Consider the following 25,209-nt stretch of genomic DNA (forward strand, 5'->3'; position numbering starts at 1 on the left):
CAACATCATCCACCGCTGGGAATAAAAGACAGTCAAAGCGGTAAAGTAAGAATGTAGTTAGTGTGTCAGACGGCGATTCGAGGTAGGCAGAGAAATCCGGCAGGGGAGGGGCTGAAGTGAGGCGAGGCTGGCGGGCCTCCGGGAGGAGGTGACCAGAAGAGGTAGTACCTCGGAGGTGGGCGACTGCTCGGGCCAGCGTGCTAGGGCCTCGCCTCCGAAAGCACATTTAAACTCCCGCCACAGGCATGAGGCGGGAACGAATGTACCGAGAGGAGGGCGTAAGGCCCCGAATTAAGCCCCGACCCCTCCCGGCAGGGACGGGGTTACGCCTGACGGGGCGAAGCGTCCCGGATGTGCGCATGCGCGGAGCGCGGAGTGCGCCTGCGCACAGCGCCGGGCGACGTGGCCGGCCGGAAGTGGCCCGTGCGGAACCTTCGGAGGACCACCGTAGTCAGTCGGTCAGTCCTGCGCCAGGTGCTGGTTCGCGCCCCCGCCGGCACCACCATGCTGAAGAAATTTGACAAGAAGGACGAGGAATCGGGTGAGGGGGGCGAGGCCTGCGGGAGGCCGGACCAATGCCCAGGCTCTCGGCGCCCTCCCCGGCGGCCTCTGTCCCGACCCGAGGCCCCGGGAGGGACGGGGGCTTGTGCGAGGGGCTGCCGCCGGTCAGTGGCAAGCCCTGGAGAGCCCGAGCAGGCTCCACTGCCCCGCACTCGTAAGCTCGGACCGCGATTCGCTGGGTGACCTTGGGCGGGTCGCACGCCTCTCTGGGCCTCAGTTTCCCCATCTGTTAGGGGAGGGCGCCGCGCGCGATGCTCTTGTGGGGATTCGCTGGGGCTGCGTCGGTGCTGACCGGACTGGGGAGCACAGTGTCCCGTGGCTGAGAACCCTGACTCTCATGCATTTACCCAGTAAACATATATTGAGCGCTTACTGCATGCCAGGCTGTACTGTGCCCTGACATTGCAGTAGAACAAGAGAGACGCTCAGTGCTCGAGCCCGGAATATTAGAATGGTCGCGACGTAGTGGAGGAAACAGACGTCAGTCAGATACTGAGGTGTGTAACTAATTACACGTGTGATATCTGCCAAGCACAGACCCTAGTCGCTGGAAGTGGTGGTCCCGCACGTAGTAGGAACTCAGTTAAGTACCAGTTGCATAAATGAATGCAAGACGTGACACTCTGAGAGGCACACAAGGACTGTACCAGGGCTGCTGGGTGACTGTGAGTCAGTGGCTTGGGATGGAGGGAGCTCCCCTTGCAGGAGGATGGCTGGATCTACTGGCAGTTTGTAGAGCTTTGGTTGCCACTCAGAGGAGTTGGAACTTGACTAGGTCGGGCACTGGGACATGTTTCCCTTGGCTACATCTGAGAGAGTTCTGAAATTCAGGGTCACAGCCTGTGCTCAGTCCTGCCTGTTCTCTGACTGTAGGTGGAGGCTCCAACCCGTTCCAGCACCTTGAGAAGAGCGCAGTGCTCCAGGAGGCAAGTGTCATTTGCTCCCGTCTCTTCCGTCATGAGTGTTCCTAGTCGGCGTGCGGGCACGTTCAGAGTGCTGGTTTAAAGGACAACAGGGGGGAGACCTGCTCCTGGAAAGACGGGGGCACTTTGTTCCCAGGGAGGGTTCATTAGGCCTGTCTTTTTCTTTGTCTTCGTTTCTCCTTCTAGTTAATTAATAAGCGTTGCCAGGCTTCCCTGGTGGCGCAGTGGTTGAGAGTCTGCCTGCCGATGCAGGGGACGCGGGTTCGTACCCTGGTCCGGGAAGATCCCACATGCCACGGAGCGGCTGGGCCCGTGAGCCATGGCCGCTGAGCCTGCGCGTCCGGAGCCTGTGCTCTGCAACGGGAGAGGCCACAACACTGAGAGGCCCGCGTACCGCAAAATAAATAAATAAATAAAAATAAGCGTTGTCTGACTATCCGTTAGTCACTAAGTCAGCACATCCTCAGCTAATACTTAGGGAAAATTTCAGGAGTTGTTAATAGGTAAAGTAAGAAAAAAGCAAAACAAGACTCTTTCCTTATGAAAATAAGGTTGGGCAAGTGTATTTATTTACGCTGGGCCTTCTCAGACCTCGACGTGCTTGAGGGCAGTCAGGGAAGGGAAATAAGCTCAGCCAGAAGGTAATATCCTTGGCTGCTTCTTCCTAGGCCCGCGTGTTTAACGAAACTCCCATCAATCCTCGGAAATGTGCCCACATCCTCACCAAGATCCTCTACCTCATAAACCAGGTAACAGGGTGAGGCTTGGGGGTGGGGAAGATGGTACTGGGGTGTGTTGGGGGCAGGGGCACAGCCCCTGTGTAGTTGTAGCCAGCGGCCCAGCTCTGGGTCCCCTCAGCGTCCCACTCCGATGTGTCGCCCTTGACGGAGCCTCTGCAGGGTCCGAGGGCCTGGCCTGGGCTGATCCGGCAGGAAGAGCATTCTGGCCCGTCTGTCCCAAGCTGAGACTTCTTTCTTGATTAAAACAGGGAGAGCACCTGGGGACCACAGAAGCAACCGAGGCCTTCTTTGCCATGACCAAACTCTTTCAGTCCAATGATGTAAGTGTCCCCACCCCAGCCCTCCTCCAGAGGGGGCAGCTCTGACAGGGTGGTGGGAGGGCCTCCTGTCAGCAAGGCTGCCTCATGCTGTGCCAGGGGTCAGAGGGCTTTTCACGTCTCTTGCGCAGCCCACCCTCCGTCGGATGTGCTACTTGACCATCAAGGAGATGTCCTGCATCGCAGAGGATGTCATCATCGTGACCAGCAGGCGAGTCTTGGTCTCTGAATGATCCACCGACACAGAGCCCATCTTCTCACGAGTACCAGGCGCTCAGACTTCGGCTTATGCGTTGCCTGCGCCCTTTTTTTTTTTTTTTTTTTTTAATTTTTAACTCAGTTCTTCCTTCCTTCCTTCTTTTCTTTCATTTCTTTCATTTTTGGCTGTGTTTGGGTCTTTGTTTCTGTGTGAGGGCTTTCTCTAGTTGCGGCAAGCGGGGGCCACTTTTCATCAAGGTGCGCGGGCCTCTCACTATCGCGGCCTCTCTTGTTGCGGAGCACAGGCTCCAGACGCGCAGGCTCAGTAGCTGTGGCTCACGGGCCTAGTTGCTCCATGGCATGTGGGATCTTCCCAGACCAGGGCTCGAACCCGTGTCCCCTGCATAGGCAGGCAGATTCTCAACCACTGCGCCACCCGGGAAGCCCGCCCGTGCCCTTTTCTCCTTTGCTCTCCTGTCTCCCTCGTCCTTCAGTTACCCTGCCCACCAGTGGCAGCCTCCAGGGTGGGCGGTTTCCCTTTTAATTCTCTGGCCTGAACTTAGGCACAGAGCCTTCCTTCCCTTGATTCCTCTCAGTCAACTGAGGCAGCCGGAAGTTTCACAAAGACTCTAGCGAGTACCAAGAGAAAGCCCAGGGAGGATACACGTAGGGGTATATATACACGGGGAGCACAGGCAGACTCACGCACTAAGGACTGCTTTGCTCACTAAGTGTTAGGCTGAGGGATTCAGGGGACAGAGTGGACTGAAATATAATCCCTGGGCTCAGTTCTTTTATTGCTTCTTGCCACAGTTTCGGGGGGGACGTTATACATTCGTGTGTAGGTTCATTTAGACAATATTTATCGTCTGTCAGCCCCCGTGTAACTCTGGGAATAGAGCAGCAAACACGACAGGCATGGCCTCTGCAGCCCCAGAATTTACCGAGAAGTAACCCAGCAGACAGGCATTAGGGAAGTGTGATGGCTCTGAGAGCAGATCAGGAGGACAGCCAACTTGAATTTGGGTCAGGAAAGGCCTCCTGGAACTGTCTGAGTGGAGTCCTGAGGGCTGAGTGAGAAGTAGCAGGACAGAGGTGGAGATGAGGGGGGCAGTGCGCTCGGCTGAGGGGATGCAGGTGCCAGGGCCTGGGGTGGAGAGCACGGCCTGTTTGGGGACGTCTCTGTGAGGGGCTGATGGGGATGGCAGCAGGAAGCCTCTGGAAGGTTTCAGTCAGAGCAGGGGAGTGACCCGGTCAGTTTTCAGTTTTATGAAAAACCCTCTGGCTGCTGTGTGGTGTTTGGTGGGGAAGGGTTAAGAGCACAGGGAGGACGCCCGTTAGGAGACTGGCGTGGTGACCTGGGGTGGGCAGGGCAGGGCCGGGGGGGCAGGCCCGGCCCCTGCGTGAGGCCATCGCCTTGTCCCTGCAGCTTGACGAAGGACATGACTGGGAAGGAAGACAGCTACCGGGGCCCGGCCGTGCGCGCCCTCTGCCAGATCACCGACGTGAGTCCCCCTTGGCCAGCTTGGTCGCTGTGGGGTCTCACCCTTCACGTGCTCTTGCTCGTGTCCCGGCTCCTGGGAGGGGTGCGGGGACGCAGGACATGAGCCTGCTTCCTCCCTCCTGGCCGTCCCTTCTCCACACCCTGTCTCCTGCACTCCTGAGGGCGGCAGGGACTGACCGGGCCCCCTCCCACCCACCCCTTGTCCCCACAGAGCACCATGCTACAGGCTATCGAGCGCTACATGAAGCAGGCCATCGTGGACAAGGTGCCCAGCGTCTCCAGCTCTGCTCTGGTGTCTTCCCTGGTGTGTAGCCTCAGCAGGGGCTGGGGGTGGGCGCTGGATTGGGAGACTGAAGAAACATCAAAGTTGCTTTTCAAAAGAAAAGAAAAGCTTTGTATCCCCAGATCTGAGAGTCCCACCCCCTTCTCAGTGAAGAGCTCCCGGGGAACTCTGGGTTAATTGAGGGGCCAGTTGGACAGCCTTGACCCATCCTTTGGGGTGACAGATTTTTGGAATTTGAGCCTGGCAGGAAGTTTGCCAGGGCAGGGAGAGTGAGGGTGGGAGCTGTCCCGAGTCTGTGCACTTCTCAGAGGACCCGGACGACAGAGGGGCCCTGGGCTGTGTCTGAGGGAAGACCCAGAGCCAGCTGAACTGTGGCCAGACCGGGAGGTGTGATGGCAGAGCATCCTGCCTGCCCACCCCTCAATGCGCCCTGTGCCCCACAGCACCTGCTCAAGTGCAGCTTCGACGTGGTCAAGCGCTGGGTGAATGAGGCCCAGGAGGCAGCATCCAGTGATAACATCATGGTCCAGGTGAGCAAAGCAGTGATGTTGAAGATACTTAGGCTGGTGGCACCGTCCTGGCCAGACAGCATGGACTCTTACCACGGAGATCCTGGCGGCCCCTGGCTGGAGCAGGCTTTAATCGTTTTGTCATTGTGGGGAGACTTGGGGGGTGTGGGGAAAGAATCCAGGGCACCACTTGCAGGGGGAGTTGGGTTGGAGATGTTACTAGCTGGTACCGAAATATCGAGTATTTTGATAACCAGAGTGTTGTTTTGGGGTATGCGACACAGCTGACCTGGCCCAGCTGGCTTTGTTAGTGATGCACGGAAGCATCCTGGTGGGGCTTTCATGTGCTGATCTCTTCCTCAGTGACTTCAGCCAGGAATCCCTTTATTTCCATGAGTCTCAGTTTCCTTGTCTGTAAAACAGGAAAGAAAGTCCTTGCCTCACAAAACTGTGAGGATCAAATGAGAGCCTCTGTAGCCTCTGCCCATCTGCCTACCTGCAGCCTCCCTGTATGGGCATCTGTTCCCTCCCTCTGTGCCCTTTGTGCTGGGTCTCGTCTCCAGGACCAGCTGTGGCCCCTCAAACCCTTCCTAGGGTCAGAGAAGCTTCCCACATAGAAGGCCCTTGAGTGTCACCCTGGTAAGGAATTAGGAAAGAGCAGAGGGGACAGGAGGTAACTCCGTGTGCCTTCCCTCTGCAGACCTAGCCTTGCCAGCAGCAGCCACGAGTCCTTGGGCTGGGCAGTGGGGGCAGAAGTACTATCACACGGTGTCACACGTAAGGTCTGACGCTGTGAGGGCTCATGTCTGCACAGCACCTTACGACACGTGTCCCCCTCGAGGCCTGGCTCCCGCTTTCTCTATCTGGTCAGAGACACCTGGTCTCCTCCTGTTCTTCCATCTGTGGCACCTGTTGTCCCCTCCACACCTGCACTCACGCTGCCCGTCGAGGCCCTTGCTGAAATTGGGGACGGATGAGGACCGCAGACACCCAGGTGGCTTGTTGGGCACGGTCGCACCCAGGCTCTGGAGGAAGCGACCACAATGCCCATCCCAGAGACGAGGAGGCCGGAGCCCAGAGGGACCGTGACCTCCAGAACCCCACGGCCAGGGGGCCCGGCCTCACACGCCCGTGCTCTGCTGCCCTTTCCCGCTCTCTAGTACCACGCGCTGGGGCTCCTGTACCACGTGCGGAAGAACGACCGCCTGGCCGTCAGCAAGATGATCAGCAAGTTCACGCGGCACGGCCTCAAGTCCCCCTTCGCCTACTGCATGATGATCCGCGTGGCCAGCCGGCAGCTGGAGGAGGAGGACGGCAGGTAGTGGCACTGTGTCCCCCCTCATGCCACGCGAGGCCTTGCCCGTCTCCCGGGCGGGACCCCCAGCATCCTCTTGCCGCCTGTTGTCCCGCAGCCGCGACAGCCCACTGTTCGACTTCATCGAGAGCTGCTTGCGCAACAAGCACGAGATGGTGGTATACGAAGCCGCCTCGGCCATCGTCAGCCTGCCGGGCTGCAGTGCCACGGAGCTGGCCCCGGCCGTGTCAGGTGACCGGGCGCTCCCCACCCAAGCCCCACGTGGCTGTGCCTGCCAGGAGCTGGGCCCTGGGCCAGGGGGCACGGGAAAGAAAGGAAATGCCCTCAGGTGGGCCACAGGCTATGCTTAAGAGAGGGCATCAGTCCCCAGGCAGCGCCTGCTCCCTGCCGGGCCAGGGCCTCTCACCTGGGCTCTGGCGGGTGGCGGAGGCGAGGTTCAGAGGCGCTCTGCCGCCTGCGGGTGGCTGCCGTGGCAGGAGGGCCCGGCGGAGGAAGCCTGCATTTATGAAGCCAGGGCCCGGGCCATCTCGGGGAGGAGAAAGGGGGCTTGGGCAGAGTCTGGACAGGAGCGTGGGTTGCAGTCCTGGCTCTGTGGCGGGGCAGCTGCGCGAGCCTGGGCGAGCCAGCTGTCCTCTCTGCGGGAAGGATAGCAATCGTGCCGTTACACTGGCAGCGTGGTGCACGCGGCACCTGCGCTCCGGGTGGTCGTGCAGCAGAATCCGCTGGGCTCCCGCTGCTGTCGGGCCAGCTGCTGAGTGATCAGTGCCTTGATCTTGCGGGCCCCTGTCCTGAGCATTGAGATCTCACTACATGTCGGGGTAGCAGGCACGTGACGGTGGGCTAAGTGTTCGATCCTGGAAGGTGGGTGCATTGAGAAGTGGGAATTGGAGCAGGAGGGAAGGGGCAAGCATCCCAGAAGGACAGGCCTAGTAATGGAAGCCATGATGTTCTGCCAGAGAGTTCCAGCTGCAGAGGCTGAGGAATGGTTGGCCCTCCTGCTTTTCTCATGTTCTCCAGAATAAGGTTGCAAACCTGTCAGGCAGAGAGATGGGGTTCACATTTGCAGAGAGAAGTCTCTCCTCCTCCTTGGCGACAGAAGCAAAAGAACTAAATTCATTCCCTGGTTCGAATGTTTGTTCTTTCTTGTTATATTACTCATGTTCCAGAATAACGAAAGTCAAACAGAGAGCGCTTTTAAAATAAGGGTTGTTTAAGAAAACCGTAAATAAGTGCTGAAAAAGTATAAGAGAATGGAAGCCAAGTTATGAGGAGAGGAGCGTAGACACCGCAGAAAACAGCAGTCATGTTTGCCGCTCCAGCGAGTGCACCCGGAGCCTGAGCTTCCTGAGGCCAAGGCGCAGGCTGGGGCGGCCAGTGCTCTGCCGCGACCCTGGGTAGGGCAATGGCTCGGGCCCCGGGGCAGGCAGCCCCGGATGTCAGTCCTGGTTCTGCCACTTCCTGGCTGCTGGCCTCGTTCCTTCAGTTGCTCTGCCCCTTTGTGCCTTGGCCTCTGTGTCTGTGAAATGGGGAGATACGGGAGCTGCTTTGCAGGCGTGTGGGGACTCGCGGGGACATGGCAGGCAGTTCTCAGCCCTCTGCCCGGCACCGTAGGCTCCCGCATGTGAACCGCTGGGCGGTTGCAAGCGTGCCCACGGGTCCGTGCGAGGCTCAGGTGCCCACGGGGAGGACGGCTGTCTCCTTGGTTGGGGTGGTGGCACCAGCAGGGAGACAGCTGGACGCAGCCTCAGAGCCCTTGCATGTGTGCCCCGCCGCTGTGCCCTGTCCCTGCCCCTCGTGGGGGCCCCTGGGCTTCCCGGCAGCCCAGCACCCGTATCTGTCTCCCCACAGTGCTCCAGCTCTTCTGCAGCTCCCCCAAGGCTGCGCTCCGTTATGCCGCCGTCCGCACCCTCAACAAGGTGAGTTCGGAGTGGGCGGAGTGGGGCGGGGGGAGTCTCCTGGCCCCCGCCCTGCGGGAGGTGCAGCCCTGGTCCGCCTCTGTCCTCCGGCAGTGACCTGAGCTCACCCGAAGGACCAGCGGAACGGTGGGGGACCTGCTGTACCCCGTCCCTGTCCTCATGTCTTTCCTCCCGAATCAAAACAGGTGGCCATGAAGCATCCATCTGCGGTGACAGCTTGTAACCTGGACCTGGAGAACCTGGTTACAGACTCGAACCGCAGCATCGCCACGCTGGCCATCACCACCCTCCTCAAGACGGGCAGCGAGGGCAGCATCGACCGCCTCATGAAGCAGATCTCCTCCTTCATGTCAGAGATCTCGGACGAGTTCAAGGTCCATAGTCCCCGCCTGCCGCGTCCCCGCCCCGAGCCGGGGCGGAGGTTCTGGGGGGCTGGTGGGGCGGAGGGATGGCAGAGGCGCACGCGGTGCTGCACCCAGCTTTTGTCCAGCGAGGCCAGGAGCCTCCAGGCCAGCTTGTCAAGTTCTTCAGTGTTTCCTGTGCGCTTGCCATGTGCTGGGCAGAGTTTGGAGAAAGGGGAACAGAGCAGTGGACAGACCTGTCCTGTGTTCGTGGAGCTTGCTTGCTGAGGAGGGGAGGTGGACAGTCAACAAGGTGGGACACGGTAATTTCACACACTAGTGCAGGGAGGAAACCCCACAGGGTAGAGGTTCCCAGGAGGAGCCGCCCAGGGGAGGTACCTGGGAAGACACGGGAGAAAAGGCAGAAGCAAGTGTGTTGGGAACAGGAGGAAGGGGCTGAAGTGCCAGGTTGGGGGCTTCGCGGCCAGTGGAGGCCATGAAGTCGGAGCAGGTGGAGGCGAGACCGTGTGAGGCCCGGGGGTTCGTGATAAAGAGCTGTGGTTTTAAGGAAGCTGCTAAAGCGTTTTCTGTAGTGTTCTCTAAACATTTATTTTCAAACAATTCACAGAAGGTTGTAAAGAAATATACTGAGAATTCCAGTGCTCCCCTCCCCCAGCTGCCTCGTCCTCCAGCACCCGCAGGGCCACAGGACAGTGTCACAGCACAGGCACAGGCCACAGTTTGCTCACCAGTTACAGTGTGTGTGTGTGTGTGTGTGTGTGTGTGTGTGTGTGTGTGTGTGTGAAACTACGTTAAGATACTGGATGCTCAACTGCACCACCACCAGGAGACTCCCTGGTGTTCCCTGCATAGCTGCACCCATCCCCTCCTCCCCTCTCTACACGCTGTTCTCAACTTCTGTAACAACGTTATTTCACAACAGTTAACATAAACGTTAGTGTGTTTTTGGAGAGCTTTAATCAGGGCAGGAGGCAGACAGACGGCAATGTGAATGACTGTGATAGAGCATGGTGAGTTCTGTAGCAGGAATGACACAAGGTAGGCGGAATAAGCTCTGCCTGTGGGTTGTAGGAACACTTTGTAGACTGTGGAATGACACAGCGAGACTTACATGTAGAGAGATCCTTCCCAAGCTGCTGGAGGGTGAACTGGACGGAGGCTTGGTTGTGGGAGCTGGGCAGAGAGGCGAAGGCCCCCCACAGGCCCGGGAAACGGGAGGGGGGCTGGTCTCAGAGCGCCTGGGGAACAGAGCCAGATGTCGGGGCGCCATGTGACAGCTGAGGGCGTGAACGTCCTCAGAGGTGAGTCCATGTTCTAGTTCGGGTTCACGGTGCTGTGGATGCGTTTGGGGAAGGAGGGAGACGGTCAGGGCTGAGAGGAGGGAAGCGGGGGTAATGGTGGTGATTGCGGCCAAGTTTGAGGTGTCCGTGGGCACCAGGTGCAGTTGTGTGGTAGACATTTGGAAGCACTGCTCTTGAACTCAGACCAGAGACAAAGATTTGCGCGTTGGGGGCATAGAAGAGGTGGTTAAAACCACGGGAGGAGATGAGATTGCCAAAGAGACTGAGAAGAGAAGAGGGCTGGGGCCAGAGCACCCCAAGGGGCAGCCTGAGCTGGAAGGCTCAGGGGTGGGAATGGTGGGGGAGGGGAGAAGCAGGACAGGCGGGATGGAGGGGCTGGTGGACTTTCCTTGAAGTCTTGAGTAGAGGGACCCAGAGTCTGGATCTGGGCCTCGGGACTGCTGTGCATGCCTCCCTGTCTGGGGGGCTCAGGGCTGCGGGCCCCCCGAGGGTGGAGGTGGGGCTCCCCTCGCGTCTTGGCCTGTTGCTCCCAGGGCCCGGCCCTGCCTGAGGAAAGACTCCGCTGGCACTGGGTGCATGAAGTAACCACCAGGTGGCAGGGCCGCTGCTCACGCATGTCTGTTTGGCCCAGGTGGTGGTGGTCCAGGCCATCAGCGCACTGTGTCAGAAGTACCCTCGCAAGCACGCCGTGCTCATGAGCTTCCTGTTCTCCATGCTGCGTGAGGAGGTAAGAGCAGGGCGCTCGGGCGCCAGGTGTCCTGTGCAGGTGGTGGCCTGGCCGCTGGCTCCACACCCAACTAGTTCTCGGGTGTACCCAGTCCACCTGCTGGCCAGCTGCTTTCCTGGTGCCCGCGGCCCTTGAAACTCCTCATGGGCTGACAGTGTAAACATGCACCAATCACTGTGATCACACTGATAAGCCTAATGGCACGCTACCCGTGCTCTAAAGACCCAGCAGATGCCCCAAGGTGATGCTTGTGTAGAAGATGAGAAACTGAGTTCTGTCTGGTGTCATCTCGTGTAGAAATATTCCAGCCGTTCCAGGAGCTCCAGGGTGGTTTCTTGGGAAACTGAGGCTAACAATGTGACATTGGTTCTCTTTTTGTTCCTGACGTGAATTAGTGATTCACGTGGGCCACCTTTCTTGGTTGTCTCAACAAAACTGGTCCGTTCAGGGGCGCAGAAGCAGAGTGTTCATGCAGTAGATTTGGTCCCCAGATATTTGGTGGCCCTTTGCCCCAGCCCCAGATGGGCCCTTGGACGAAGGCAGTAGAGGAACCGTTGCCTTGGGTGCCTTTGGGGTTCCCAGGAATATGAGAAGGGAGCAGGGCTTAGGGTGCCTTCAGCTGACGGCCCAGCACAGTGGAGACACCACACAGCATAAACCATCTTGTGATCCTCATAACAGGCCTGTCGTAGACGTTATTTTCTCCCTTTAAAAATCAGGGATCTGAGACCACCTGCCTGTGGCCACCTGGTCAGTAAGTGTCTGGCTCCAGAGCCATGGTTTTTTCCCGGACCTCCCTGCCTCCCAGGACAACGTGTGGCTCCACGGAAGACAGCGTGAGAGCTTCACTCATTAGAACACAGCACTCAGACACCGAGACCCTGGAAAAGGGTCTGTCCCTCAGCCCAGGGTGTGTCAGCCATGAGCTGCTGCAGGCAAAGCCCTGCAGTTACTCTGAACCTGTCAGTGCCCAGTCGGTGGGCGGGCTGCAGAACCGGTATCATAGCTAGGGCACCTGCTGACCGAACAGCCTTATTGAAATGTAAGGCGCGTGTGTAATTCACAGAGCGTATTTATTCTTCACAATAACCCATGAGGTCAGTACGCTAATGTTCCTTGTTATGAAGGTGCCTGAGGCTCAGACAAAGAGAGTGACTTATCACGGCCGTAAAACAAGCTAATCTGAGAACAGGGGCCAGATTTGACCCACAGACAAATTCTACTTGGGTTGTGCAGAGTTTTACACATTTTGAATTAGTAGCCGTTATTTAAAAATCAGGAAAACCACCTCGATAGATTTCCAGTTTCTCTTTAAAAACTTCTAAGACCTGGCAACGCTAGGCTGCGTGGTGATTTCGCTCTTTAGATGGGATGGGCACTATGCATGCGCCAGCATCCCATCCCGTGTGCTGCGCGTTGCCGGGTTACGGCCGGGCACCTAGCGAGTATCTCACTTGCCACTTCTGTTATTAAAGTCTGTAAGTGGCAGAGCATAGATTTGACCCGGGATCTTTTGTCTCTCTACTGCCCTATTCTGCCTTTTTTTAAACTCTCATAAAATACCCACGACATAGAATTCTATTATCTGTCTTTAAGTGTAGAGTTCAGTATTGTGAAGTACATTCACGCTGGCGTGCAGTTAACCTCCAGAACGTTTTCATACTGCACAACTGAACTCTGTTCCCATTAAACACTAGCACCCCACTCCTCCAGCATCCACATCACCCATTCTGCCTTTATCTCAAACTTGGAAAGAAAATGAAGTCCCAAATATTTCTCTTAAGCCATCTACTCTTAGAACCGGCAGGGCCCCAGCGAGCATTCAGCCCGAGCCTTTTGTTTTACACAAAAGGGAGGTAGAGGCCGGGAGAGCCAGGCCCTCATCACCAGGTTCAGTGCCTGGACCGCTGTGCCGGGTCCCGGTTAGGCTCTGGAGAGAGCAGCCTCGGCACTCAGCTCGCCCCTTGTGCTGCAGGGCGGCTTTGAGTACAAGCGGGCCATTGTGGACTGTATCATCAGCATCATTGAGGAGAACTCGGAGAGCAAGGAGACGGGGCTGTCGCACCTGTGCGAGTTCATCGAGGACTGCGAATTCACCGTGCTGGCCACGCGCATCCTGCACCTCCTGGGCCAGGAGGGGCCCAAGACCAACAACCCCTCCAAGTACATCCGCTTCATCTACAACCGAGTGGTCCTGGAGCATGAGGAGGTCCGGGCAGGTGGGTCAGCAGGGCTGCCCCTGGGCCCCGGGCTTGCCCTGCAGTAGACCCCCCAGCAAAGGGCCCTGAGCCCCCGGGGGGACACGGGCACCTGGTGTTGTTGCCTCACAAGCTCAGTGTTCTATAATCTTGTAGCAAGGACCTTAGATGTTTGGGCGTCATCTAGGTGAATGGTTCTTAACCTCTAATTCGCCTTAGTGATTTTTTTGTTTTTAAGTGTCACTATATGTTGTCGTTTAACTTTCTTTCTCTCTTTCTCGCTCCCTTTTTCCTTTCTTTCCTCCTTTCTTTCTTTCTTCTTGGTGTTTAGTTTTTTATTTTTAGTAATAGCTTTGTTGAGATATAATTCACATACGATAAAACTCTTTTCAATTAGTGTGCAATTCAGTTTGCAAACATCATATTCTTAATTTTACTTTTCATTTATTGCTCTTTTTTTCTCAAGCCCTCTCTGGACAGATGTTCCTCTTTCAGCAGTTGTTACTCATTCAGTAGTAGTTTGTTCTCTTGTTTATGGTCGTGTACTGCTTCACTGTGAGCTGAGGCCATTTGGATACAGAAGTTGAGGGCAGCTCTCGTGGCATCTTCTTAGTTAATACTGAAAAGGACTCCTGGGACCCAAGAACAGGGCTGCCTTCCCTGTGAGAGGCGAGGAGTTGAGGCCGGGTGGTGCCCACGTGACCGAGGCTCCTTGTTTCATGGTGTCGGGTTGGGCCTGCTGGGTCGGGGCTGCTTGGCTCTGGATGGCCCGTTCCGAGCCCTGGCAGTAAATCGTATTTCCTTCATAAACACAGGCGCTGTCAGTGCTCTGGCCAAGTTCGGAGCGCAGAATGAAGAGATGCTGCCCAGTATCTTGGTGTTGCTGAAGAGGTGAGTCCAGGCCACGGGCCTGGTGGACAACAGTGTTCCCTTGGGCCCAGGCGGCTGTCCTTTGTCTCTTTTTAATTGAAAAAGGGGAGAAAAGATACACAACTATTGATTGTAGGAAAAAATGGAAACACAGAAAAGTATGGGACTTCCCTGGGGGTCCAGTGGGTAAGACTCTGCCCTCCCAATGCAAGGGGCCCAGGTTCTATCCCAGGTCGGGGAGCTACATCCTGCATGCAGCAACTAAGACCCTGAACAGCCTAAATTAATTAATTAAAGAAAAGAAGAAAAGCATGAAAACTAATGTCATGCAAAAATCCCTCCACCTAGGCGTTAATTTGAGGTGTTTTCTATTTTAAAAAACAGCTTTATTGAGATATAATTCGAGACCCATACGATGTACCCATTTAAAATGTATAATACGATGGTTTTAGTACATTCAGGGTTGCATAACGATTGCCACAGTCTAAGTTGAAAACTTTTTGTGTTTTTTTTTTTTGGCCATGTCGCGTGGCTTGTGGGATCTTAGTTCCCAACCAGGGATGGAACCTGTGCCCCCTGCAGTGAAAGTGCAGAGTCCTAACCACTGGACCACTGGGGAAGCCCCGAGAACATTTTTAGCACCCCCAAAAGAAACAGTGTACCGATGAATAGTCATCACAATTCCCCCCAGCCCTCCAGGCCTAGTCAGCCAGTCGCTTTCCTTCTGGCTCTGGATTTGCCCGTTCCGGACACCTCATATAAACTCAGGCATGCAGTATGTCACCTTTCATGTGTCTGGCTTCTTCATGATGTTTTCAGGGTTCATCCGTGTTGTAGCATGTGCCAGTACTTCATTCCTTCTTACGGGCAGATAATATTCCATTGCATGAGTAGACCACATTTTGTTTGTCGGTACATCCGTTGATAGGCATCTGGGTTGTTTCCACTTCGTGGCTGTTGTGACTAGTGCTGCTGTAAACAGTTGTGTGCGACTTTTTATATGACGTGTTTTCAGCTCTCTTGTGTGTATACCCAGGAGTGGAATTGTTGGGTCGTATTAAATTCTTTTGTGATGTATGCTGTGGATATAGGAGATTGCCTCCCTCACTGGGTGGGCTCTGGGGAGAGGGTCCAGGGAGTATGAATACGGCCACCTCCTAGTTAATTAGAGTCCCGCGGGCCCTTCTGTGCATTTGATGCCTGGGTCCACATCCGAGGACTGAGCTTTAAGAGACCTGCTTCCTCTCACTGACCTCTGCTGAAGCCCTGCAGCATCCCTCCTGCCACCCTGGTCAGGAGGACCTTGTGTTCTGGCCACAGGTGTGTGATGGACGACGACAATGAAGTAAGGGACCGAGCCACCTTCTATCTCAGTGTCCTGGAGCAGAAGCAGAAGGCCCTCAATGCAGGCTATATCCTAAACGGTGAGTCTTTTCCTGGCTGACCCTGACCCAGCCCCGTAACGGAGCTGCAGTCTCACCAGGCAGGGGAATTCGGAGGCAAGACGCTCTCGGCTGGGCTTTCATGGCAACTGCACAGCATCACTGTGACCTCAGGAGACCCAGGGCCCTGCGTTCACAGCCCTGTGGGTGGAAACAGCCCAGTGAATTGAAACACTAGTTAGTCATAAGAGCCTCCATTTGCAGAGTGCTTTACCCTTTATAAGTCCCTCTCCTATGTCCGTTTACTCCCCACATCAGTCCTGCAAAGGACGATGTCGTGAGAAAGTGGGACCTCAGAGGCCTAAGTGGTTTTCTCAAGGTCCTACAACCTTGACCCCAGGACCTCAGTCTCCCACTGGCCTCTAGGTCTGACTGTGTCCATCCCTGGTCTGGAGAGGGCTCTGCAGCAGTACACTCTAGAACCATCGGAAAAGCCTTTTGACCTCAAGTCTGTGCCCCTGGCCACCACACCCATGGCAGAGCAGAGAACAGGTAAGTAACAGCTGCACTCCTTTCATAGGCCCTCCGGTCCAGGCCTCCGCTGGAGGGTCTGCGTTGGCTGCAAAGTCACTAAACCTGCCCAGGATGGATGGGGCTATACTGGGCGGAGGGAGTTATCCCATCTGCCTCTGGCTGCAGGAAATGAAGACGTAGGCACAGACACCTGCTCTCTTCCTCACGTGCTCTGTACTTCACACTCTCCGGGGTGGAAGTTATAATCCCTGAGTAACAGCACCGTGGTCAACACTACCCTGGCCCGTTCCCTGGAGTTGTGGGTCACCATTCATGTTTGTTCCTGCAGAAAGCACCCCCATCACGGCAGCCAAGCAGCCTGAGAAGGTGGCAGCCACCCGGCAGGAGATCTTCCAAGGTGAGTAATGGTGCTTGGCGGGGCTTCCCAGGGCCGCGGCTAGGGTAGCGGTTCTTCTCCAGGGAATTAAGAGTAGGAACTGTCATCGGTTGAGTCTCTCCTGAGCGCTGGGCTCTGAGAGTGTTTAGACAGCATGTTTGACCCTCAGGTGGAGGTTATTGGGTCCATTTGATATTGGAAGATTCGGACGTTCAGAGAGAGACAGTGATTTGCCCAAGTTTGCACAGCAAGAAGGGGAGGTGCGGGGGTGGCGGTGGAATTAAGATCCACCTCCAACTGGCTCAGAGCTGCCTCGGCCCTGGTTCTGAGGCTCAGTTCCCTGAGGCCCAGGCCAGTTCCGGATGTCTGATGCTATACAGCTGACTCAAGGGACACGGTCCTTTGTCTCGGGTTCCAGACGTGTTCCGTCCACGTTGTCTTGCAGGGTTTTGTTTAGGTTTTCATCTGTCCCTCTGCATTTTTTAAGGGGAGAGGCTGCGAGTCCAGTTGCCAGACCACGTTATCCACTAGATTCCTACCTTTGAGGCCTAGCACGTGTCCCTCGCCCTTGGTGATGCCCTCCCCGAGCTCCTCTCTTCTCCTCCGTGGTCCTGTGCAGTTCTCCACGTTCTGTCGTCTATATTCTCTGTCATTGCACTTAGTGCCTTCCTTCCTCACAGTAGGCTCCCGATTATCGTTGAGTTAAACTAAATCCCACCTTTTCCATTCCCTTCCCGAACCCTGTCTTCCATCAACATACTGTCTCAGATTCAGCAAAACTAGGATCCTGAGCTGAGTGGGATCACTGTAATCCAAAACTTCTCCTTGTGTTAGTTCTCTCTTGCTGCTGTCACAAGTTACCGTGAAGTTAATGGCTTAACGTAACACACATGTATCACCGTGTTCTGAGGACAGAAATCCAAAATGGGTTCCGCCGTGTTGGCGGTGCCGAGCTCCCTCTGGAGGCTCTGAGGGGTTCGTCTTTGGCGGCCGCCTACGTTCGCTGCCTAGAGCCCCCGTCCTCTGTCTTCAAAGCCAGAAGTACAGCCACAGTCCCATCTCTCTGCCTCTGACCCTCCTGCCTCCCTCTCACCAGGACCTTGTGGTCACTTTGGGCTCACCCAGATAATTCAGGAGACGCTCCCCAGCTCAAGATGCACATAATCTCTGCAAAGTGAGGGAACATACTCACAGGTTCTGGGAATTAGCTCGTGCACATCTTGGGGGCCGTTGTTCTGCCACGCCCTCCCGGGAAGACTCCTTTGAAGCCTCTTCCAGGGACTCAAGCCCATTTGTAAACAACCTTCCAGAGCCTAATATTTATTGATCACGTGTTAAGTTCCAGGATCTTTGCTAGATCTTGACCTTTATTGCCTCTTCTATCTTCACAACGACCCTGTGGACAAGATTATTGAATCTATTTTATTGATGAAGAGTCTGAAACTCAGGGGCGGTAGTTTATAGCTACTAGCAGAGTCCCCCAGGCAGTAAGGGGCAGCGTGTCCGCAAACTTGATGCCCAATGAAATCAATTCCCATAGAAAAGCACTCTGGCGGCTGACGCCCACAGGGGGCCTGAATGTGCCTCCTAATATGTAAGCTGGCTCTCTCTGGGCTTCTTATCGCCTGCACGTTCAGACGGCTGAAGCAGGCACACAGGCTGCCTCTTTGTGGGGGGAGAAGGACAAATAATAATAATGCCTTCTTTCTCTCCCTGTCCCTGAAATGTGAATCGAGTACCTGCTCAGGCAGAATATCAAATCCCTGGCCTCAGGCACAGTTCTTTTCCACATGGAGTTCAATTTAACTGGGAAGACAAGTTAAAAATCTTGAGTAGTGGTCTTCAGATATCAGTATACATCAGAGTCATCTGAGGAGACTTGTTAGTAATGCAGATTGGTGGATCCCAAACCCAGGAATTTTGATAGAGCCGATCTGGGATGGGTCCAGGAATCTGCGTTGTTAACAAGCCCTCACCCCCAGGTAATTCTGACACAGGTGATTCATGACCACTCTGTGGGGAATTCTGCCCCTGCCGTAGAATAGGGGCAGCTGCCAGACGCCTTGTTCCCCTGGACTCACCAGGGCTGGAACCTGGCTGTGGGCCGCAGGGAGAGGCCTTACCAAACGCCCACCGTCCACACCAAGTTGGGTTTTCTGCAGCACTCTGAATCTGCAGCCTCTCCTTTTGGGCCACTGTCTTAAGTGCCCCGTGTCGAAGACCAGTTTGTTCTTTCACCTGGTTCCGTGGCCATCACAGCATTCAGCTCCTCGTAGCCTTTTCCCAGTCCCCCTTTTAAGAATCCTTGCTGAGCTTCTAAGGTTGAGGGAGTCTCCAAATGGCTTAGGCCTGGGACGTTGGGCCTGATGTCCACTGGTTGCTCTGGTGTCTTGTGTGGGACAGCGGGGCGGGGTGTTTCATGTGGGTGGCACAAGCCGAGCAGTGAGGGAGGTGAGGAAATGCTCGGGTTTGTTCGGGAAATCGGGAGTGACCACTTCAGTGGGTGGGAGAGCTTGAGGACCAGGCCTGAGGATTGAGCAGCTGAGTGAGCGTGTGGCCTGGGGGTTTCAGAGCAGCTGGCGGCAGTGCCCGAGTTCCAGGGGCTGGGGCCCCTCTTCAAGTCCTCGCCTGAGCCCGTGGCCCTCACTGAGTCGGAGACAGAGTACGTGATCCGCTGCACCAAGCACACCTTCCCTGAGCACATGGTCTTCCAGGTGAGCCGGGGGGAGGCCCTCCCGCAGGGCCCTGGCACCCCACACCGGTGCTTGGAGCCCAGCCCGATGCCAGATCCACGACCAGCTGCTGTGTCCCTCGAGTCCTTGATGCAGGGCCTCGGTGGCTCCTGAGTGTCCATGTGCAGACACGGGGCCTGGGACGGGGGCCTGGGATGGTCGTCGGCGTGGCCCTGGGGTGAGAGGCAGGACCTTCTGGCTGCTCCTGTGCAGCAGGCTTAGGTCCAGGGCAGTGTCTCAGCGCCCACGCCCGCCCCGCTCCCCGGTCCAGTTTGACTGCACGAACACGCTCAACGACCAGACTCTGGAGAACGTCACAGTGCAGATGGAGCCCACGGAGGCCTACGAGGTGCTGTGTTACGTGCCCGCCCGGAGCCTGCCCTACAATCAGCCCGGCACCTGCTACACGCTGGTGGCCCTGCCCAAGGAAGACCCCACAGCAGGTGAGCCCCTCTGCAGATGCCCCCCTGGCCTTGTGGGAGGCCCTGGCGGGGGGTGGCTTGTGCACCAGCTGTTTGTTTCCTGTCAGAGCTTCAGCTCCTTGAGGTCAGTCCCGAGAAGAAGAGAAGGATGGCTGAGTCCTGGGGCTTTTCACACATCTGCTCACTTCCTCCTCATAGACCCCTGGGGAGCAGGGAAGTAAGACTGGGGTCAAATGGCTTGTCTGAGTTCACGTGGCTGGTAGGACGCCTGGTCCTCAAACCAGGACTCTCTCATTGTACCAGGAGAGAGCACAGAGGAAGGCCCAGAGACAGGCACAAACATGGACCGTCCCAGGTCCACTCCAACCAAAGAAACCAGGTGCTTTTTGCAGGAGCCACCCTGCAGCATCTCTGCATTCCTCTCTCTTCCTTCCCTGTGAGGGCAACTCCTGGGGGCTGCAACCTGGCTCTCCTGCCTTCTACAAGCCGGTGCCCTCTGTCCAGATTTGTGGGGCCGGGTGGCATGTGCCGCTAGTGCAGACGCAGCTGAGGCCTAAAGGGCAGGCTGTGGCCACGCGCCCACAGAGGACCTCGCCCAACTGCCCGGCCTTCCCTCCCCGCAGTGGGCTGCACGTTCAGCTGCATGATGAAGTTCACTGTCAAGGACTGCGATCCCACTACCGGGGAGACCGACGACGAAGGCTATGAGGATGAGTATGTGGTAAGACGCTGGGGCAAGGAGGCTTCAGGAGCTGACAGCCAGTCTTGAAGCATTTTCTTGCTGGTTTTGGTTTTGAAAGAATTTTTTTTTAAAACTTAAAAAAAAAATACATGTTCGTGTGTAAAAAGAAAATTTGGGAAATACAAAAAGTATACACAAACAGGAAAACATTACCCATAGTCCTTGGGAATGACTGCGGGGGGCGGGGGCAGTTGTATCATTGTGGTTATTCTGTACATTACAGATCTTGCTGTGCTCACTTAGAACCAGAGTGTATTTTCCTGCCATTACAAATACTTCATGAACACAATTTTTAATGACTTTAAGATACTCCCTTATCTTAATATATCCTAACTCACTTGACCTTGTTTTCCTTAAACACTTGTCATTTGTGATTCCAAATTTTCACTTTTTTAAAAAAAATTTTTAGCCGTACTGCACGGCTTGTGGGATCTTAGTACCCCAACCAGGCATTGAACCTGGGCCCTTAGCAGTGGAAGCGTGGAGTCCTAACCTCTGGACTGCCAGGGAGTTCCCAAATTTTCACTTTTTAAATGCTACATTAAGCATCCCTTTGGGTAGAAATTTTTATCTGCATTTCAAGTTATCTTCTTAGGACAGATTCCTAGAAGTAGAATAATTAGGTCAAAGGCTAAGTCTGATTTTAAGACTTTTTTGAGGGACTTCCCTGGTGGCGCAGTGGTTAAGAATCCGCCTGCCAATGCAGAGGACACGGGTTCAAGCCCTGGTCCGGGATGATCCCACATGCCGCGGAGGAACTAAGCCCGTGCCTTTGCTCTAGAGCCCGTGTGCCCTAGAGACCATGCTCCGCAACAAGAGACGCCACCGCAATGAGAAGCCCGTGCACCACAATGAAGAGTAGCCCCCGCTCGCCGCAACTAGAGAAACCTCATGCACAGCAGTGAAGACCCAACACAGCCAAAAAAAAAAAAGGACTTTGATTCATACTGTCAAATTGCTTTCTAGAGAAATTGGATCAGTTTGCATCTGCTGGGCAGTCCTTTCATGCACTGAAACGTCCCTTCCAGTTCCAGCTCTCAGAGCTTGCATGGAACTGAGTGCAGGGTTGTTCTGGGGTTTGCCCCGGTCACAGTGGCTCAGTGCCATCTGAGTGCAGACCCTGATACTAAACCTGGGATGGAGATTATCAGAGCCCTCATGTCCAGAGGGGCAGTCACTGAATAACAGCTGATGGTCACTTATGTCCTCCCAGGTCCATTGTTGAGGATGGGCCTTCCCTGAGCCAGCAATGACCTAAGGGCGGGAACTGCCCCAGGACAGGAGGGCTGGGTCTGAGGCATAGCTTCTACCGTAGGAGCTGAGTCCTGCTTGTGAACACCTTACACGTGCACAGGGGTAGGGGCTCAGTGAAGAGCTGTTGGGTGAATGAATGGGGAACCTTTATGTACAGTTAGTTCAAGGCGGGGAGGGGGGGGCAGTACGACGTGTCGGCCCCAGGGAGGACACGACTGAGTCACAGGATGCAGGCCTCCCTCCCGTCCAGTCTGGCACTTACCCTAGGCTTCAGAGTGACGTGTTCTCATAGCTGCCACCCGGGGATGAGGACAGTGGGCCCTCCGTATCTGTCGGTTCTGCCTCCATGTGTTCAACCAACAGATAGAAAGTATTCAGAATTGGGGTGGGGGGTGTTCCAGAAAATTCCAAAAAGCAAAACTTGAGTTTTCCACACAAGGCAACTATTTCCATAGTGTTTGCATTGTACTTACAACTATTTACATAACATTTACATTGTATCAGGTATTATAAGTAACCTAGAGGTGATTCAAAGTATAAGGGAGGATGTGTGTAGGTTAAATGCAAATACTGCAGCATTTTATATAAAGGACTTGAGAATCTGCGATTTTGGTATCCGAGGGGGTCCTGGAACCAGTCCCCACAGATACTGAGGGGTGGCTGTAAACGGGTGAGGCGTTTTCTGCTGAGGGGCCACCACTTGGCTGTGAGCACCTGTGGCTGCGTGGTGGGAAGGGGCGGGTGGCCAGAGTGGAGTAGAGGCTCGGAGGTGACTCTCCCCTAGAGCTGTGTGCCTAACGCGCCCCTGCATCTCCCCAGCTGGAAGATCTGGAAGTCACGATAGCTGATCACATCCAAAAGGTCATGAAGCTGAACTTTGAAGCAGCCTGGGATGAGGTAGGGGATGAGTTTGAGAAGGAGGAAACATTCACCTTGTCCACCATCAAGACACTTGAAGGTAAATCCTGGGGAGGCCATTTCCGGCTTGCTTGCCTTACAAGATCCTTGGCTACTGTTGAAGAGCTCCCCCCGTCCCCTGCCCCCAAGTCCCCAAAGATCCAGGGCCATGTCTAGAGCACGTACTTCAGATGCCACTTCATTAAAAACTGCAGAGTGGGGTCAGGGGGTGGGGGAGTGGTGGTGGCGCCAGGGGGAGATCGTGGGTTAATAACACCGGGATTTCTCCCCACAGAGGCTGTGGGCAATATTGTGAAGTTCTTAGGAATGCACCCTTGTGAGAGGTCAGACAAAGTGCCAGATAACAAGAACACGCACACGCTGCTCCTGGCAGGTAAGCGGCATTTCTGGTGGGAAGGGCCTTGATGCCACCGCATCCTGGGCTGAGGGCGCCCCCTGGGAACCTGGGAATTCAGAATTCACGGCGTTGAATGTTCACAGGGCATAAAGAGACCTGCAGCGAAATGTCTCCCTCCCAACACTTGCTGCCAGTCATTCAGTTTCCCTTCCACCAGGCAACCAGTGTTATATTATAAAGGATGCTGTGTATCCTTCCTGTGATCATAGGGATGTAAAAGCAAATGTGTATGCATTTCCCTTTTTAAACTCAAATGTTTACATACAGGTGGTGTATATGTTGTTCTGCACTTGGTTTTTCACTTGATGGTGCATCTTGGAGAACTTCCTTATCGATACTCAGAGCTTCCTCCTTTTTTTTTTTTTTTTTAACATAACATGAAATTGACCATTTTAACCATATTTAGGTGCACAGTTCAGTGGCGTTAAGTACATTCACATTGTTGTGCACCTATCACACCATCCAACTCCAGAACTTTCTCATCATCCCAAACTGTGTGCTCAGTCTTTCTTGTAGTTGAGTACTATTCCATTCTATGGATGGACCATATTTTGTAGAACCAGTTCATGTATTGATGAACATTTAGATTGTCCTAGTCTTTTTTTTTTTTTAATAAATTTATTTATTTATTTTTGGCTGTGTTGGGTCTTCGCTGCTGCACGCAGTCTTCCTCTAGTTGCGGCGAGCGGGGGCTACTCTTCGTTGCAGTGTGTGGGCTTCTCGTTGCGGTGGCTTCTTATTGCGGAGCACGGGCTCTAGGCACGCGGGCTTCAGTAGTTGTGGCTGGCAGGCTCTAGAGCACAGGCTCAGTAGTTGTGGCGCACGGGCTTAGTTGCTCCGTGGCATGTGGGATCTTCCCAGACCAGGGCTCGAACCCGTGTCCCCTAGCATTGTCAGGTGGATTCTTAACCACTGCGCCACCAGGGAAACCCTCCACATAGTTTTACTTTACATTTCTTGTATATTGAAGGAAGTTAAGTATCTTCTCAAATGCAAAGTGCCATTTGTATTTCCTTTTCTGTGAATTGTTTTCAGATCCTTTGTCTAATTTTCTATTGGGCTGGTTGGTCTTTTCTAATAGGAGTGGGATTTTAAGCACTTACGGAAATTTTCAAATTTACGCAAAAATGGGACCCCCCAAGTACTCATCCTCCATCTACAACAACAGATAATGTCTCTACCTATACTCATTCTCCACCCCCAGATTATTTTAGAGCAAACTCCATATATAGACATTTCATATGTAAATGTTTCTGATCTGTATGCTTCTCTAAAAGCTAATGACCCTTTGTTTAAAAGGGAGGCAATACACTTATCACACCTAAAACAATGAACGAAAGGAAATTTTTTTTTCTGAGTGTTTATAAACAGGGTTAGGAAGTAGTTCTGCTTCAGTGCCCTGCTCACAGCTGACAGCCCCCAAGCCCATCATTTCTGACCACAGTGAAGCAACCCAGTCCCCCGGGTTTTGCAGACACCTGCGCTGTGGTTTTGTCATGGTGGGGCTGTCCCTTCGTCTGTGCTCTTAGATCCCGTTAGCGTGTGTGAGCGCCCCTGTGATGTCAGACACAAGCCATATGTGTCCACTAATTCATTTTAGCTTGGCTGAAGCGTGAAATACGGCTAGTAGAGTGATCTCTACTGAGATCATTGATGATGCTGCAGCTCAAGAGGTAAAGTGACGTGCCCAGGGCCTCACGCAGGGATTTCAGCCAGTGCTTCTGGTTGCGGGCCCCTCCCATCTCAAGCCCCAGAGCTGCCTTCGCCAGTTGTTGCAGGTGGCCCTCTCAGCCCAGCTCTCAGCCCCCTTCTGCCTTACACACCTGTCCTTTTCTCTTCTCTTCCAGGCGTATTCCGGGGGGGTCATGACATCCTGGTGCGCTCCCGGCTGCTGCTTTTGGACACAGTAACAATGCAGGTGACAGCCAGAAGTTCGGAGGAGCTGCCAGTGGACATCGTCTTGGCATCTGTGGGCTAAGAGGCCAGCCTGCATAGGACCAAGTCCTACCCTTTCCACCCAACACTGTGCAGAAGTCAGGCCTTCCTTATGAACCCAGTGGAAAGTCCTTTCCAAGCCAATTGTATTCAAAAACAATTAGGAATCAATGAGGGTTTTTTTGTTTTTGTTTTTGTTTTTTTAATTTAACCCCTGCCCCAAAACTCCCTGCTGAGGGTAACTTTTGAAAGAGGGGGGTGGTTTTAGCTTGTCCTAGAACTTGCTGCCTTGCCTGCCAGGGAAGGGACATCTCAAATGAATAAAATGCTTGCACCACCTCTTGAATTGATCCCCTAAGGAACCATCTTATCCCTATAAATAAAATCAGCATGTATTTATTGAATGACTGCTACTTCTGCAGACTCGTGCTTAGGGGTCCGGCTTCCCTACCCCCAAGGACACCTCTGCGTCCCGTTTGCACCTGCAGCCCTTTGCCACTGTACTTAGCATGAGGCAGGACCCTCTCGCTGGCCCCTGCCCGAGCCCCATGCCCAGGGGCAGGAGCGGTGCAGGTTTGCTGAGGGAATGACAGCAGCTGGCAGGCGTTGAGTCTTTGCCCTTAAACCACCCTCCTTTTGTAGGAGATCAGTGAGGCCGGAGGGTCTGGGTGGATTACCCGGCTGTTGCCTAGTGCCCGGTCTGAGGTGGCCGTTGCACTTCTGCCGGAGGAACAGCCCTTACAGAGCAGAAGCCCCTGGTTTCCTCTGCTGGGATTTTAAACACAAGCCAGGT

At 54.6% G+C, this 25,209-nt stretch overlaps 1 protein-coding gene across 1 annotated transcript; it reads left to right on the top strand.

The window, feature by feature from the left end:
- Nucleotides 1-391: 391 nt before the first annotated feature.
- COPG1 (coatomer protein complex subunit gamma 1) lies at nt 392-24,823 on the top strand. Its single transcript, XM_029243145.1, has 24 exons — nt 392-541; nt 1,435-1,487; nt 2,153-2,233; nt 2,473-2,544; nt 2,673-2,752; nt 4,169-4,244; nt 4,455-4,547; nt 4,970-5,056; nt 6,196-6,353; nt 6,448-6,581; nt 8,199-8,266; nt 8,452-8,640; nt 10,561-10,656; nt 12,632-12,875; nt 13,670-13,745; nt 15,045-15,148; nt 15,533-15,658; nt 15,969-16,037; nt 18,588-18,730; nt 19,020-19,191; nt 19,794-19,891; nt 21,986-22,124; nt 22,359-22,457; nt 24,329-24,823. The coding sequence occupies exons 1-24, from the start codon at nt 505-507 to the stop codon at nt 24,457-24,459; spliced, it is 2,625 nt and encodes an 874-aa protein (XP_029098978.1). The 5' UTR covers nt 392-504; the 3' UTR covers nt 24,460-24,823.
- The last annotated feature ends 386 nt before the right edge of the window (nt 24,824-25,209 follow it).

This window comes from Monodon monoceros, unplaced genomic scaffold, assembly GCF_005190385.1.
Source record: "Monodon monoceros isolate NGI ecotype Baffin Bay Population unplaced genomic scaffold, NGI_Narwhal_1 Super_Scaffold_3, whole genome shotgun sequence".
In the NCBI taxonomy this organism is placed as follows: Eukaryota; Metazoa; Chordata; class Mammalia; order Artiodactyla; family Monodontidae; genus Monodon; species Monodon monoceros.